Raw genomic sequence first — 15928 nt, 5'->3', positions numbered from 1 at the left:
ACGCTGGTCTGTTCATTGCACAAAACGCGTTTGCCGGATTTTTAATTTGTGCGCGGAATATACTGAGTGTGAGGATTATAACCAGTTTGTATCCCCTTTAAAAGAATAAATTATATATACATGGTAATAAATGTTTAAAAAAAGTTGTTTCAGGTTGATTCGGGTTTCTCCGGACAAAATTTTAAGTTGACAGCCCATGGTTTTTGCTGTGTTTTCAGCGAGTCGTCACCATCATCAAAATACTTACACATTAATGTAGCATTTCAATTTATTTTGAGAATAAAAAATAAAAACAATAATAGAGGGGATTAAACCTTCTTATATGCCAACTGATAACACTCCCAAAATGTGTCAGGTTTATTACCAGTCCCCTAAATCCTGTAAGCCCTCACCCAGGGTCCATTTTATCACGCGACTACCATGTGGTTGTTTTGTCACGATTAAAGATAAGAAAATAAACAATGTCGAAGAAAACAATAACAACAGGTTGTTTATTACAATATTTATTATTAAAATGAAACTTTGCATTGTTTAAAGCATTAAAATCCATTTAAATTGTCTGAGTATGTAGCCGTATTAGGGCGTATTAGGGGATATTTTTTTTAATGTGGAATTTTCTATGGTTTATTATTTCCAATCCTCTAGTGTGGATAAGGAACTGCTAACCAAGTTGTTAAAGGACAACAATAAGTATGTAACTCACACAGAGTTGATTGAATTTTACCTATTCACAACTTTTTATGAGAGTTCCAAGAATTTTCGAAAAAATATTTTGTCAGCCATTTTTAATGTGCACAGTCTGCAACAAGCTTTGAACCAACATTTCTTGACAAATTAAGTGGTTGAATTGATAGACTTTGTTTCTTTTAAGCTAAAAGGTTCTAAGTGTTTCAAACAAGGAATTTAACATAGGATTGTAATCAATAAATAAAGTTATATATACTTAATTTATATCCCTGGCTGTAATTGGGCGATGGCCGTATATGGGCAAACCCACTCTATAATAGCTAGTTACAAATTTTGAAAATAAAATTTGAGAAAGAGAAATCAAGCATTGTTATTGTTTTTGTCCTTTATTCTTTAGCCATTCCCAACCTAAAAATTGTTCTTTATTTCCATTTCACAAAACTGCAGTTTCGAATTTATCGCAGAAAAAGATTGACACACAAATTCATCTATCATAAGAAGACAAGACAACACTAATGAAAGTGATTAAGTGTTCACAGTTTGAAGTGAAGTCTCTCAATGAATGACAATGAAAAAGAAGTCATCAGGAAAACGAAGGTGAACGAAGAGAGTAGGGTAAAAACAGAAGAGAAGTGTTTTGACTAAGAAGAGAAGTGTTATTTTTTTAGAAAAGAAGTAAGGCGTAGGGGTAGGGGGCCAGCGTAATTTAAATCATTACAAGCTATCTACCCGTCTGCCGGAACCTGCTGCACAAAACAAACACACATCCTCCAGGAAATTGTAACACGTGCGCCATTATTTATAAGTCACACTCCGTTACTGATATTTAACAGCATATCCGTTACTGATAATATCAGTGTTTGGCCACGCGACACATTTATCCCGCGGAAGGAGAGCATAAAATAACCCCCTTTAACCCTTTCTTCAAAACATCACAAAAATAGGTTTGCAATGGCGGCGCTTCTGAACACATCTATGCTGGCGAATGTATTTCACTCATTTCCACATGTAGATTTTAATTTCTACAATGCAACACTTTTATTTACCCCAGATGACTTAAGATATCAACAGGTAACGTCTATATTTCTTTTTTTGCTGCAATTATTGCGTTTTGCTTTGTATTCATCTGTTCCAAAAAATGAATAAAATTAGCTAGCTACATCAAATTTCCTTGTAACTTGCTAGCTTGCTACAATAATGTTCAAGAAATTATTAGAATAAATGCTTAATTTCAACCCTTAAGCAATGATTTATAGCTTTTCAATATTATTCTCCCAGTTGCCAAATGTCACATGATTTTAAACCAATAACACAGTTCGCGAGTTGAGTTGAAAAGGGAAACCACTACCCATCTGGAAAACGGTTTCCCATTTAAGAAACTTCACGGTTTCCCATTTAGGTAACCGTTACCCTAAACGGTTAAGAAATACGGCAATGGTTTCCCAATGGGAAAACCACCAAAATAGAAAGGAATCTGTGCAAGAGCTTGTTAAGAAGCGCACTTAAAATTTTTAACCAATTGAAAGGGAATATTTTCCCGCAAATTTTCACTGAAGGAAAAAAAATTATTGTAGCCTTTTTCCGCAATTCCGTAAAATGGTCTTGAGAATAGGTAATGGTTTCCCAAAAGGGAAACCCAAAACCGAAATTAAAATAACGAAAAACGGTTTTCTATTGGGAAACCATTTCCCTATATGACATGGGAATTTTCCTATACAACATGGGAAACTGTTTCCCCTTTAGTGTTATCTCTGGAACTGTTACAGGTCCATATTGTTCAAGGTAGCCAATTATAGCGCATGGCCTTGTGGTTATGGCGTTCACTTCATAATCACAAAGTCTGTGGTACGGTCCACAGCGCGGCCATGTTTAGCAAGTTACTTTATACCACAGCTACAGGTCAATCCATGCCATGTTGGGGAAATTGGATAGGCTAGCCGGTGTATACCAAATGTATACATTTAAACACAGGATGTTTTTAATAACAGTGTTTCCAACACTGGACGTGGCTATATCTTGTATAAAAAATTGGAATAATAATAATAAAGTTTGAGAGAAAACACGTCAATTTTTCATAAAATCTTTGTTTTCTAACTTCAAACCTGTCATATTGTGTAGTTTTAAGGCGAGTTTCCGCTCAAACAAATGCGATCAAATCGATCAATGTTGATCGAATCCATATTGATAGTGTTTTTTTAAAGTATTATATAGGTTAATTTTTGCTAATTCAGCTTTACCCTAATTGAGATATGTACTTTTATTTAATCAAATTTTTTATTATGAGAGTTTCACTGTTAAACGTCCTTGTTTTCCCTCAGCCGAAAGTTTTACCAAGTGACATTCCGACCGTGAGAATATTCCACACACTCGAACGGGACCACTTGACCAAAATTTTTCCAGCGGTTCTAAAAATATTGAACTAGGTTTCAGTCTTTATCCAAATACCATTCTGTCCCAAGAATGAGGTGTCAATTAGAAAAGTTGCCAAAAACATAGAATCGTTTACGAATGGGGAAGTCAGAGTTGTTTATACGTGGAAAACTACTAAAGTCAGGTCTCTTTTCCCATTAAAGGATAAAGTTAACCACCATAACAAAGTCATTTACAAGGGAGAATGCGCGACGTGTAACACTATCTACATAGGAGAAACAATGAGAAATGCTATTGTGAGATGGAAAGAACATAACTCCAACAGTGAGAAATCCGAACCTTCTAAGCACTTAGTCAGAAATCCTGATCACGCCTTTAATTGGTCCATCTTGTCTAAGGCGCCAAGAGACACTAGAAAAAGAAAGATTTTGGAGGCATTTTTCATTTGTTCCCATAAGGCCCTCTTGAATGATCAAAAAGAGACCAAATCACTTTTGTTATTTAGGAATAGAGTTACATAGCTTTTTATCCACACAATCGCCTGTTTTTATTCTCTATTCCCGTGGGCAATTAGTTTTTGTTTCTTTTATTTTATTTTTACACATGGTGATTTTGCACATTTTCTTTCTTTTGTTTCGCTTGTCCATGATTTTTACTTGTATTCCCTTGGGTAGAACATTTTAATTAAATCAATTAATTATTTTATTGTAGATATTTTGTATAAAGGTTTTTAGCTTAGGATATTTTTATCACTTGAAAATGTAACTCAGTTACGAAAAGCTTCGTGCTACTTTATAAATTAAGAATAAAATTTTAACATGTGTTTTTAAAACTTTTCTTATTTATTTGTTGGCTGATTTATCATAATGTGGGTTTCAGTCTCTTTTGAAACTGTTTTCTTCAGTGCCGTACTAATCAACTGTTGTTAAATTAATGATAATGCACTAGAAAATATATCAGACTGATAGACAAATAATTTTGGAAGAAGGGTTTAAAAGATTTGTCATAAAACAGGTGATTTAAAAGGTAATTTACCACAATGAAATATAACTGTTGTTCTAAGGGTGATTTTAAGGAAAGTTATTAAATTTCTTTGTGCCAATATCAAAGACTGCAAGGAATGAGACCTTTTTTAGGTCTCATTTTTCTTTGGCATACCCTCAGTGTATTTAGGTAATGATTTTAGTATATTTTTATATATTTTTAAATATATATATATTTTTTAAAAGATATGTATATACTCTGTATTTCATAGGAACATGCAATTGCTAATTTTACCTGCATCCCCTAATTTGGCCAACCACATTGTCCCTAATATATAGTTATGTGTATGCCTTGTTTTTGTTATCAAAGTTTTTTTCTTTTTAGGCACTGTTTTTCAATGGTATTTACGTCATATTCGCAGCAACTGTGTTGTTTTTATTGTTTTCAATCTATTTTTTGGTGTGTTCATGTTATTTCTGTGCAAATTGTCGATCACAAGCTTTGAAGCCAAGACCCACAAGAAGTAGATGCTTGAGACTGTTGATTGGAGCTTTAGCAGTTTTGTCATGGTATGTATAAGTATTCATTTTTGTACAAACAAATTTATAGCTTGCACAAACAAACAAATGATTTATTTCATAGTTTTTTGTTGGAATTAAACACCAACCGTTTAATGTTCTCCAGATGTGACAGCTGATCATATTTCCAGGGGAGTGTGTTAGGGGTAGAATATAATATCCATTATTCTGACCGAGAACATAAACGAGAAAGTCACAAGTTTTAGGATGGAAGTGGATGGGTGGAAAACGATCCTAAACTATGTCTGTATTGCATAATATTCAAACTTACTGATGGCAGTTAGGTAATCCAGGGAAGCTGAGCACTAACCATTGTTTACTCTATTAAACTACTATACTATGAATAATCACCCTAGAAAATAGAGAGAAAAGGTTGCAATTGATCTACTTCTCATAGAGTTTTAGCATTCTACATCTGCCGTTGATAGCATATGTCAATAATGTGTATGTGAGTGGTCCATGTTTTTACATTCCACTTCTAAGAAACACAGACGTCACTAACGGAGATACATTGAATTGATTTTACAAACAGAGAAAGAGTAATTTCTTAATTTATGTTTGAAACTTGAAATTTTATTATTATCTTCACACATTGTTGTAGCTTTCCACTGGGTATTTTATTCTATGGCAATAACAAAGCACAGGATGGTGTCGAAAAATTTGCATCTGGAGCTAAAAAAATATACAATATCTTTGACTTGTATAAGTTTAAGGTATGATTCTTGATTTTAGAGATATTTGTTGAAAATGTATGAAAATTATTGGTTACAAATTAAACTTTATTAAAACAATTGATTATCCATTACCCTAGTTGCTAATTTTCTAAATCTTCTTTGAGTTTTCTTTTTGTCAAATTTTTATCGATAATTACTATTTGCAAAAACAAAAATCCCTGATTTTTAAAAATTTTTGAAAAAGGAATACATGCAACTTATTCTCTCGGGGTAAATTTGTTAGAAAACCTGATGTGACATGGTTTTTTTCTAAAATGCATTTTCAATTCCTAACCTTAGTAGCAACCAAACCAGATTATAATCAAGAATATGTTGTGTGGTTCTCAGGGATGTTTTCATTTGTTGTTTTGCAAGTGATGTTTAACAAGTTATTATTACTTATAATCATAAGTAATAATAACTTGAAGTATTGTTTAGAACAAAGTACTTGCAAGGTATGTTACACTTGGTTTACAAAACGGTGTTGAAAAACTGGAGAGCACGCTACCATTTAATATCTCTTTGCCAGAAGTTAGGCTACTACTTTATAATCTGTCGTCAGTGCAGGAGATATTGCAGCAAAAAGGAAATCTGCTAAAAGATGTAAATGTGGATTTAAAGTCCGTTTCAGAAGACTGTTTAACATATGATAGTTTAAGGTATGTCACAACTATTGATGAATTCTTCCTTTTTTTTTAAACTAACATAAATGCTTCCCTGATGTACTTCCCTAATATTTATTGGTCCATGTCCAATATTTTAAGGTTGCTGTAAAGGAAACAAATTTTTTTTGAGGTTTCTTGCAAAAAATTCATGATATATAGAAAAAATTCTCTTTCGAATGACAAATTTTATATTTCATGAAAATATTTGAATCATCCCTTTTTTCTAGAAAAAGCCTTTTCAGAGGTGTTATATCCTTCCCGCCTTCAAGGAAATATGTGCAAAATGAGTTTAGCATATTTTTTGTAAACATTATGCATGATATGGAACTCCCGTATAAAAATATGCATAATGATATTTTTTAGATAATTTACTTTCACCATATATATATATAAATGTTGTCATATAAAAAAACATAAAAAAATCAAAGTTTAGGAGTATGCATATGAGCTGTCTCTTGTAACCCTGAGTTCTGTCTGGTAATATTTCTGAACATGTGCACACATATTCAGCATAAAGAAAAAGTTCGCACTTTTATCATCTTTCTGCATACTCGGTTCACACATTTTCATAACACCTACAAGAATCTTTAAAAACAAGTATCTCATTAGTAAATTTTCGCATACATGCCTTTACGTTTGTGGTCTCTTTATCCGAAAGCTTCCTATTGACTCATTCAAATTTTCGGTAATAAAAAGCTGAATAAATTATGCACAAAAGGTTCCTGGATTTTTTTGTATAAATTACTGGTTAGCGAATTATGACAACAGAAAGAAAAAAATATCCATTTTTTTGAACGACTATATATAATTACAAACAATTTCACAACGATGTTATTAAAAAAAAAACAGGGAACCTTTTTGAATTTAATTTATTTCATTATATTTTCTTTTTGAAAAATTAACATCTCACAAAAATAACACCATCAAATAAGTCTTTCATCTAGCATTCAGAAACAAAAAAAATAAAAAAAATGTAAAAGTATTGATAAATTATAAGGGTTTTTCTGAGACTACTCATCAAGTGAGTTTTTTCTTTAACCCATGGATATTCCAAAATAAATAAAATTTTAAGGTTTCCAAAAAACATATTTACTGCTATCGTTACTAAGTGAAAATACATTTTGCTTTTTCTTGTAACAATCTTAACTGTGTGAGGACATTGTGCCTCCACAAGTGTATTAAGAATGTTTTTATTTTTATTTTGATTGAACTTTAAACTTGATCAGGGAAAGTCAGAGGACTGTTGCTAGCCTAACATGTTACTGATGCGTTTAAGATCTTATTTTTAGATGGTGGATCACATTATGCATTCTATTGTGGCAGTTGATCCTGATACTAATAACAATTTACTCTGCATTTTCAAGAAGACGATGCCCATTTATTGTGTATGCGAACTATCGTAATTATCCCTCTTACTATGTAGCTCGTTTCGTTTTGTTTCAGCTCTGTAAATGTTTTTAAAATAAATGAAGACAAAACGTTTAAATAAGGAAAAGGCATTTTATAATTTTTGTTTTTTTTAAAGTGAATTTTCGTGAAAGTGTTTTTAAGCAAACATTTATTTTAAAGATATTTAATAGCATTTTTACATTATTCACAAAAATTATACCTGTGAAATGTAATTTTTGGTCGACCTACATATATATATATATATATATATCTTTCCGGGAAAATTAAGTTTCTTTTCAATGTATTAAACACTGAGAAATATTGTCTTTATCAAGCAAAGAATTGCTTTACTTTAATCATGGAGGTATGTAGTGAAATGATTTTCTTTTTCTTTCTACTAGGTTAACAATAATGGCTGTTATAAGTTTATTTCTTATGATGGCTTCTGTGAGTGTTGAAGTCCCTCTCAGCATTGTAAGTGTTTTTGGTTTCGATATGTAAGCAACAGTAATAACTTTTGAAAGGCTATTAAAATTCCAAGGTGCTTATGTGAACTCGCTTGCCAGTTTTACTAAATGATTTATCTTTTCCTTTATTATAAAAATGACCATGCTTTCAAGGATTGACAGTTAAAAGTACCTACAGTATTTAGCGTAATGGTTTTTTAAAGATGTTCCTTATAAAGGAAGAACACAACATTCCCTTCTTTTTGTTTCAGCTAATTAATTTTTCTGCCAAATCTCTCTTTTGTTTACTAGGGAGCAGGTGATTTATGCACTTATCCAAAACAATCTTTATTGCAATATATAACAAAGCCAGCAGCCAATGGTATGTTAGCTGTATTTAAAAGTCTTTAAAATGTGTTCGTATTTATTCTTAAAATGTTTTGACTCACTTATTAAAATTATTTGAGTCGTGGTCTACTTTTGTTTCCTGCACATTGTTGGTAAAATATCGTATTTTTTTGTTAAAATACATTATCAACTAGCAAAACTTTTTTTAAAAAAATGGCGAGCGATTGTCAAACACACAGCAGCATCAATAATGGTCTTCCTAACTTTTTTCTACATCATCGTGACTCTATATATAAAAAAACTAATATATATAAATATTACGTATCTTAGATTTGGTAAGATACTACTTAGAATGCTCAAATTCAACAAATCCCTTACAACAGGTTAGAATTTATTTTCTCATCTTCTCACCTGTCTCTTTTATGACACTGTCCGGAAAAAAATATGGAGTGGTAAATTTTATTGTGTCTTTTAAGCAGATTATATTGCAAGACTGTCTTCTTTCAATTTAGTCTTACAAAGTTATTAGCGAAGAACTTTTAACAGCACAAGCACTATTGGATATCGTTAAATTGGACCCTCTGATTCACAGTTTGCCTTCTTCACAGGTATGTGAGCTCTCTGTTTGGAAAGAAACTTTCTAGAATATTCTCCAATGAATCACAATACAAGTTTGCCAAATAAATTTCTTTTGTGCCTCAGTTGAATATTATGTGTTCTCTGCTTTTAGTACTAAGCCCTATTGAGGAAATCTATAAAATATAAACGCCAACCTACATGATTCAGGAAATTTCAAGTTAGAACTCCGCTAGATGGAATTGATTGTCTTGACCACTGATGCAATACAGCTAGAGTTGTACGTGGTCAATCATCACACTATTTACTTTTACGTTTACTGCTGATAGAAAAAAAAATCACATAGATACTCAGCCACCTCATACTTAAAGTGTGATTGATAAGTCTCTCAACCAATTATCTAATAACCAGGGAAAAACCTATGCTAATTTACACTTGAATTGGGAGTAGTGAAATCACAACTAATTTGAAGTATGCATAGTCTTAAGGCTGAAATACACTATAATTTTTCAATGATCATTTTCCAATTATCATTGAAATATGACAGTGTATACAGGAAAAAATTTCATTTTTTACACTCTCATTTCCAATGATCCTTAAAAATTAAAAGTTGAACATGTTTAACTTTTAATTTTTCAATGACATTTTTTTTCTATTGTTTTAAATCAAATCCATTGTTTTCGCACACGTGTTTGTTGCACGCGATATAGGTTTAGGCGTAAACATTTTTGAAAACAAAGATTTGAACAAGATAATTCACCCGAGAATAGGGACGCAAGAAGCGACTGAAAATTTTATTGAAATTTGGAGCAGCCAGCCTTTTAGCAGGAATCGGGTTTCGTAAATGTGCTTCTATAAGATTAAGAAGCTCATCAAAAATATTCGCCGGCATTCTTAAAAATCGCGTATACTCTGCAATTTCCTCCACGCGCAGTTCATACATGAGAATATTGTAGATGCCAAGTTCCGTTCCCCTATTTAACCACGGCTTCACCCATACATTTCTTTGCTTTCTTTTCCTACGTTCGGCTCTCTTTTTTGATAACATAAACACAGCAACAGCAGCTGCTATTTCTTCTTCAGAGTCCATGTTGCAAAGAAAAACATGCTCAAGTTTCATGTTTTTAATGATAGTGTATTCCCGCCGAAATTTGTCATTTTTCATGTCATTGGAATGTATCATTGAAAATGATAGTGTATTTCAGCCTTTACAAAGCAACAACAAAGTGATGACCTGGTTTAGTAACCGGGTCATCACTTTGTTGCATGTGTACATTCAGGGTATAGAAAATACATCCAACAGTGTGGCATCAACAATATTTCCACGTCCTCAAATCTAGATAGTGTGACGTGAGTTATAATCCAACTGCTTGATTTACTATCTTATTTAAAAGCTATGCGTAAAATGTAATTTATACATCCTTGTGGCCTCGTTTTGTTTTTGATCCTCCACGTGCTCATTAATTGTCATCGGAAATTTGCTAACAACTTGTGTAGAAAAAGGATTCTGAAATTGTACCAACTGATCATTCCAAAAATGCCTTATCGTTACCCACTTTATTTTGTTAGGGCTTCACTCATATCACAGTTTATACTTTGCTGCATGTAGGTCATAATATGTAAAGGGGTCAGAACTCCCACTTACAAAAATCAACTCACCTATGAACGATAATGCGACCTAAAATGCTAAAGGTCCTACCACACTTTTTTTTCGCCAGCCAGCCAGACTATTTGTTCCATTCCATATGAAATATTTCACTTATGATATATTTTTGTTGCAACTGGCAAAATATAATAATTTGTACTTTTCCTTAGATATATATCGACATAATTCAACAATCATTAACAAACAGTGAAAATGTTCTCGATCAGTTGATGGAGATATTGGGTTGTGCGGAATTACATAAAGTAAGTAGCTATATTATATATCAAACTTGAACAACAGAGACAATGTTGTCTTGTTGATCCTAACGTATGTTGCTAATGACGAGTCTTTATAAACCTGGAATATAAGCGAGGTTTTTTTTACCAAAAAGTCACAGAAATTTTGGGAACTTTTGTGTGGCTTAAGGAATGTCAGGGACATATGGTGTGGACATTGTTTCCTTTCGACATAAGCGTTTTTATGCTGCCAATTTTGTTATGTTTAACTAACAAATCAGAGGTTAGGAAACTGTGTATGTGGAACTATTCTTTGTATTCCTTTTATTATATATATTTTTAGACTTCGTGTTATTTGGTACTGGGGTGTGGGTAGATCAGGCCGAGTACAAAAAACGTAGAAAAGAGTTTCCTTTTATTTGACATGACAACTGTATTTCTTTTAGGAATTCGAATCAAGTCTAGCTGCTGTTTGTAACACTTTGTTGTAAGTTAAAATGATTACTTTCGCTGAAATATTTGGTTTCCTTTTTGTTTAACAATATGTCACAAAATTTTTGCGATTTTTTTCGCCCGATTCCCGAAAATTTTTTCTTGTGAAATACGCCAAGCTATATATAAAGCTATTCTGAATAAGAATTCTCTAATTGGCATAGTCACAAAACTTAGAAGTATTAATAATTGCTTGGGAATTAATAGTTAGGCCGTATATCTCAAAAAGTAACACTTGACTCGCAAAAATTTTTTCCCGCCAAAGTTACTTTTCTTAAAATAAATCGTGTCAGGAAAAGTCTTCGGTATATGAGGAGTACGAGATTTGAAATACTGAACACTTTATTTAAGTACCTGTTTTAGAGATGGTTTGGGTTTACTGATGTTATGTAGTATTCTCACAAGCTTGCTGATTATCATCACGCTGTTATGTATCACGCCTATATGGAAAGCCTTGGCTCCTCTCAGGTTTGTATAATTCCTACTACGTTAATGTTATTGATCCCCGATCGATGCATCCTTGATGCTCATTAAAATTTAGAACCATGGTGTCCTAGGAAGTCCCCCGCCCTCTTCCTGAAAATTCTCCTCAAACCCTACCCTCCCCATGTCAGCTTGCCCGCGTTGTGTTAAAAAATAATTATCCCCTCGCAATATAGGTCTGTCATCATTGCCAACTCTCACTATTTTGCGCACTATCCTTCAATACGCCCACGACTCTGGACTTGAGAAATTAAGAAACTTAAAATTCAAGAATAAGAATGTCTGATAAAATCTAATGCTTCTACTTAACTTAAATATTTTCAAACATGACAGGACAACATGATAGTTATGTTTTAAAAAGCCCACACTAAAAAACAAAAGGGTCGCCACAGCGCTGTCACATGCAGAGTTGGCCCCCATAATTCCTTACCCGCCAATAGTTCCTTACCCGCACATAGCTCCTTACCCGCCCATAGCTCCTTACCCGCCCATATCTAAAATAAAATCCATCATCTACAAAAATTATTATTTAATAAATTAAGATCTCAGTCAGTGATTTTATGGTTATTTCATATTTTAGACCGATATTAAAACGCGATAAAGTGGGCGTCCATTTAGTTACTGATAGTTATCAAGGTCCACCTGGAGGGTAGGATACGTTGTTGATGTTCTTGCTTTTTGGGTTAATCATAATGTCTGCAGAAAAGTTTTTTGCAGAACCTCTTTGGGGAACATATTGTTGCGGATTTGAACTCAGACATTTTGCAACATTTTCTGTTTGTACTGCAAAAACGTGTTTTTAAAATAAATTCTTGTTGGACCTAAACTATAAGGTTTTTTTGTTTTTCATTGAAAAGTACGTTCATTACTGAAAGTTATGTTTGGCGAAAAAATGTTTGTCTGCTAAAATCACTAGTAAAATTACCGAATCGGCGTCTTTAAAAATTAATTTCGAAAACTTGCGGAAAATGTAGTCACCCACAAAAATAAATGTTCTGCAAAATGTATTCTCTTAAGGTATATAAAATCCGCAGTTGTAATGCTTTATCTAATTTCGCTACCAAAGAAGTTATTACCTTAAAGTTTTCTTTCTATTTTAGCTCTGAAAGTTTTCATGGTTCATCGTCTTTTGATGTTTCATACAAGTCAATCGATGATAATGAATTTGAGCATTTACCATTGCTCGCAAAACGTGACAGAGGACCTCCATCGGTAAGATACATACCTATAATACTCAATATCCACAGTGTTGTTGTTTTTGTTACTTCATCTTTTTTGTTAACGTTGCACAATGTAGAAAAAAAATCGAAAGCGATTTAAAGCGATGCAAAAAATTTTAGCCTTGTGTTAATAGAGAAGCTGTATTAATAGTGAAGATAATGAAAAAAAAATGATTGTAGCAAAAAACACAGTTAAATTGTTTTGAAAATAAACTGATTTGATGTTGAATAAAATCTTAATCAAGAAAGGGGTATTTGTGGTATTAATAATAACATAAAATAAAGCTGCGCCGAAAATAATTTCGGCTTAGTTAAAAATCCTCACAAGCTGAAATCCTCAGATTCTTGTCACAACAAACTTGTCAAAAATAACATATTACTTTTATTTGCTGTCCGTTTTTTGTTCAAACAGAAGCTTTTTTCATATTTTAATCATCAAAACTTTGTCAAATAAATCACGTTCGGGAATGTTTTTTTTTACATTGTGTTTTTTTTTTATTTTTGGGACAAATTTTGGCCAGTAGAACAATATTTAGATCAGAATTTTATTGTGACCCGCATTACGTTAATGTGAAGCTGTATTATTTGTTTACATGACAATATGGCGCAGTGTCAAGTTATGTCACATCATGACATGCCACAAAAATGCTTTTGTGTACACGAAATGTCCTTCTTCTGTTGTTGTGTTGTTGTTTTTTTAATGCATTAAATGTATCCTTCTTCTTACATTTTGGTGACAATGCGTTTCCATATTTCAAAACAAAACAAAAATTATATATTGTTCTGTTTTGTATTACGATATATTAGTGGGTTATTATAAGAGACTAGTTGTTAAATCCTTTTAGGCAGGGTCTGAAATAAATCTGCGGTGCAACCATGTTGAACAGACAGACGAAATACGGCTGTTATTGTAGAGATTACTGGTAGTTATTTGATGAATAAAAATATAGTTCTAATAGATATCGCTTAGCGTAGCGCAGTGCAGTAAGCGTTTGCTTATAAATTCTAAGCAAATAAATTTAACTTCCGTTTCTCTTGTAGTACCGTGCCATCCATGGGTCGACCGAATTTTTATCGGTGGAGGAAGAAGACAGAAGAGGAAGACGTGGTATAAATATGTGATTCAGGTTATGACGTTATCCCGATAAAATTTCGCGCGAACCTATTTTTGCATAAATTTATCTTCGCCACTTGATTCATCTATGCGGGCGAAGAAAAGTAAAATTGTTGAGATTTCTTTTTGCAGGCTTCTGTTTTTTACGCCAAATTTTTCAAAAAATAATATTTGCGCGAAATATATTTAATTTAAAAAAAATAGAAGTATATATTAAAAAAATAAATAATTTATTACAATATTGTATAGAAGATTTCTTAATTTTTTTACGTAACTTTTGTATGTGATATATCAACCAGGATGTTGCAACAGCAAAACGTTCTTGTCTTAATTTTTTTTTAATTTTTTAAAAAAGTTTTTTACATCTATTCTTTTTCTTATTTTACAAATTATAATATATTTAGTTTTACGTTTTTTGATTTTTCATAATGAACTGTAGGATTACACTGAAGTCATTAGAAGTTATTAGAAACACATTAAATTCATACTTTAAATTACAGCTTTGACAGATGTCTATAATGATGGTTTGGGCAGGCAAGTTGCTAGTCTAACATTAGAATTAAAAAAAAAATTGAAAAAATTAAAATGAACAAAGATTTCAATAATATTAGCTAGTATTTGTTTTCATTTATTTTAAGTAAGTAAGTAACAGGAGGTTTTAACGTCCTTGGGGATTCCATCCTAACGGTTGGCTCTTCCTCCCCTCCGACTGTAACTATGTTACATTCCCGCCAGAGATACGTATAGCATTGCTCTAACTTGCTTGTCTGCCACACAACCCGCGGTCAGTAGATGGCACCAAATGGGCTGACAACACTACATTTAAAGTGCGCCGGAGTGGCCACTCGAACCTGAAACCTTATGATTGCAAGTCGAATGTGCTAGCACTTCACCATCATCTCCGCATTATTTATTGAATAAAAATCATAAAGGTAGAATGTTGAGAATACTGTCTATATTTCTTGAACAGCGAAATAAAATAACAGTCAACTCTCCAATTACCGGAAACCCTATTTAGCGAACACCAGAGTCAAGATCTCGCACGAAACTTTCTAAATAGCGGACAGTCAAATAGCGGACACTAGATAGCGCACAATTTTAACGATACAAATAAAAATTTTTTACCACTATTGCCTTCGTGAAAAATAATTTTGATCTTTTCTGATTAAAGAGTTTCTTAAGACTAAATCCAAAGGGAATAGACTTTGATTCTTTATATCGAGATGTTCACTATATCGGGGGTATGTTTTATCAAGAGGCTACTGTATACATTTAACATTACTTTTTGTTTAAAAATTTTAAATTAATTGTAAAAAAAAATATGCCTTAACGACGATTTATTTTCGCTTTAATTTTCTGACAGGGGACAGTTGTTTCGCATGTGGATTAACACTTCTCGAGCGTGTAATGTTATTTTTTTCTTCAAAATACTGAACACAACGTCCAGCAACCTCGTTCCCAGGGCATTTTGCGGTCACTCCGTAATAGCGGCTCAGGGGCCATAGGACCCTAGGGACGAGGTTGAACGTCTAGGTCATTAACCAGATGCATTAAACTTATAAATTTCACAGCTTTACCAGCCAACGTGACAGTATAGGCGAATTAAATCAACTCCCCGTATATAGTTGATTTGAAATCTACTACTATATTGTCAGAAATTTTCGCGGGAAGAAATTTTCGCGAATAGACCCTAAAGTCGCGAAATTAAATACCCGCGAAATTTTTCAAAAATCTAAAGAAGTCTTAAAAATCATATTTTCAGTCCTTTTGAGCCTAATATTTTCATGTGTTGTATTTTTCAGGTTTTAGGAATAAAACAGTACAATTGATGCTACTACTCCCTAACTTTTCGTCGTTCCCCCCGAGATAATAAGGGTCGACTGTTAAAAGAAATAGGAAAATTGTGACTAACGTAAAAAAAACAATAAGTTTTCTTCTTTTTTATAAAAATATCGCCAAAATAACGTCGCAAAATGTAAAAA

The 15928-nt window shown here is 32.6% G+C and overlaps 1 protein-coding gene across 2 annotated transcripts; it reads left to right on the top strand.

Annotated features, from left to right (window-relative positions):
- The first annotated feature begins 1390 nt into the window (after positions 1-1390).
- LOC130649648 (protein tweety homolog 2-like) lies at positions 1391-14263 on the top strand. 2 transcript variants are annotated; one of them, XM_057455978.1, is made up of 15 exons: positions 1391-1758; positions 4426-4610; positions 5221-5332; positions 5771-5991; positions 7287-7382; positions 7788-7860; positions 8145-8214; positions 8511-8563; positions 8693-8788; positions 10572-10664; positions 11084-11124; positions 11493-11597; positions 12193-12261; positions 12713-12824; positions 13874-14263. In XM_057455978.1, exons 1-15 carry the CDS (start codon positions 1639-1641, stop codon positions 13952-13954), a joined length of 1527 nt encoding a protein of 508 aa, XP_057311961.1. In that variant the 5' UTR covers positions 1391-1638; the 3' UTR covers positions 13955-14263. The 2 variants fall into 2 exon arrangements, with proteins under 2 accessions (XP_057311961.1, XP_057311962.1); XM_057455979.1 differs by lacking the exons at positions 1391-1758; positions 5221-5332 and having other exon boundaries at positions 4432-4610.
- Positions 14264-15928: the final 1665 nt, after the last annotated feature.

This window comes from Hydractinia symbiolongicarpus, chromosome 7, assembly GCF_029227915.1.
Source record: "Hydractinia symbiolongicarpus strain clone_291-10 chromosome 7, HSymV2.1, whole genome shotgun sequence".
Taxonomy (NCBI): Eukaryota; Metazoa; Cnidaria; class Hydrozoa; order Anthoathecata; family Hydractiniidae; genus Hydractinia; species Hydractinia symbiolongicarpus.
The sequence above is the reverse complement of the archived record's forward strand: the minus strand, read 5'-3'. Positions and strand labels throughout refer to the sequence as shown.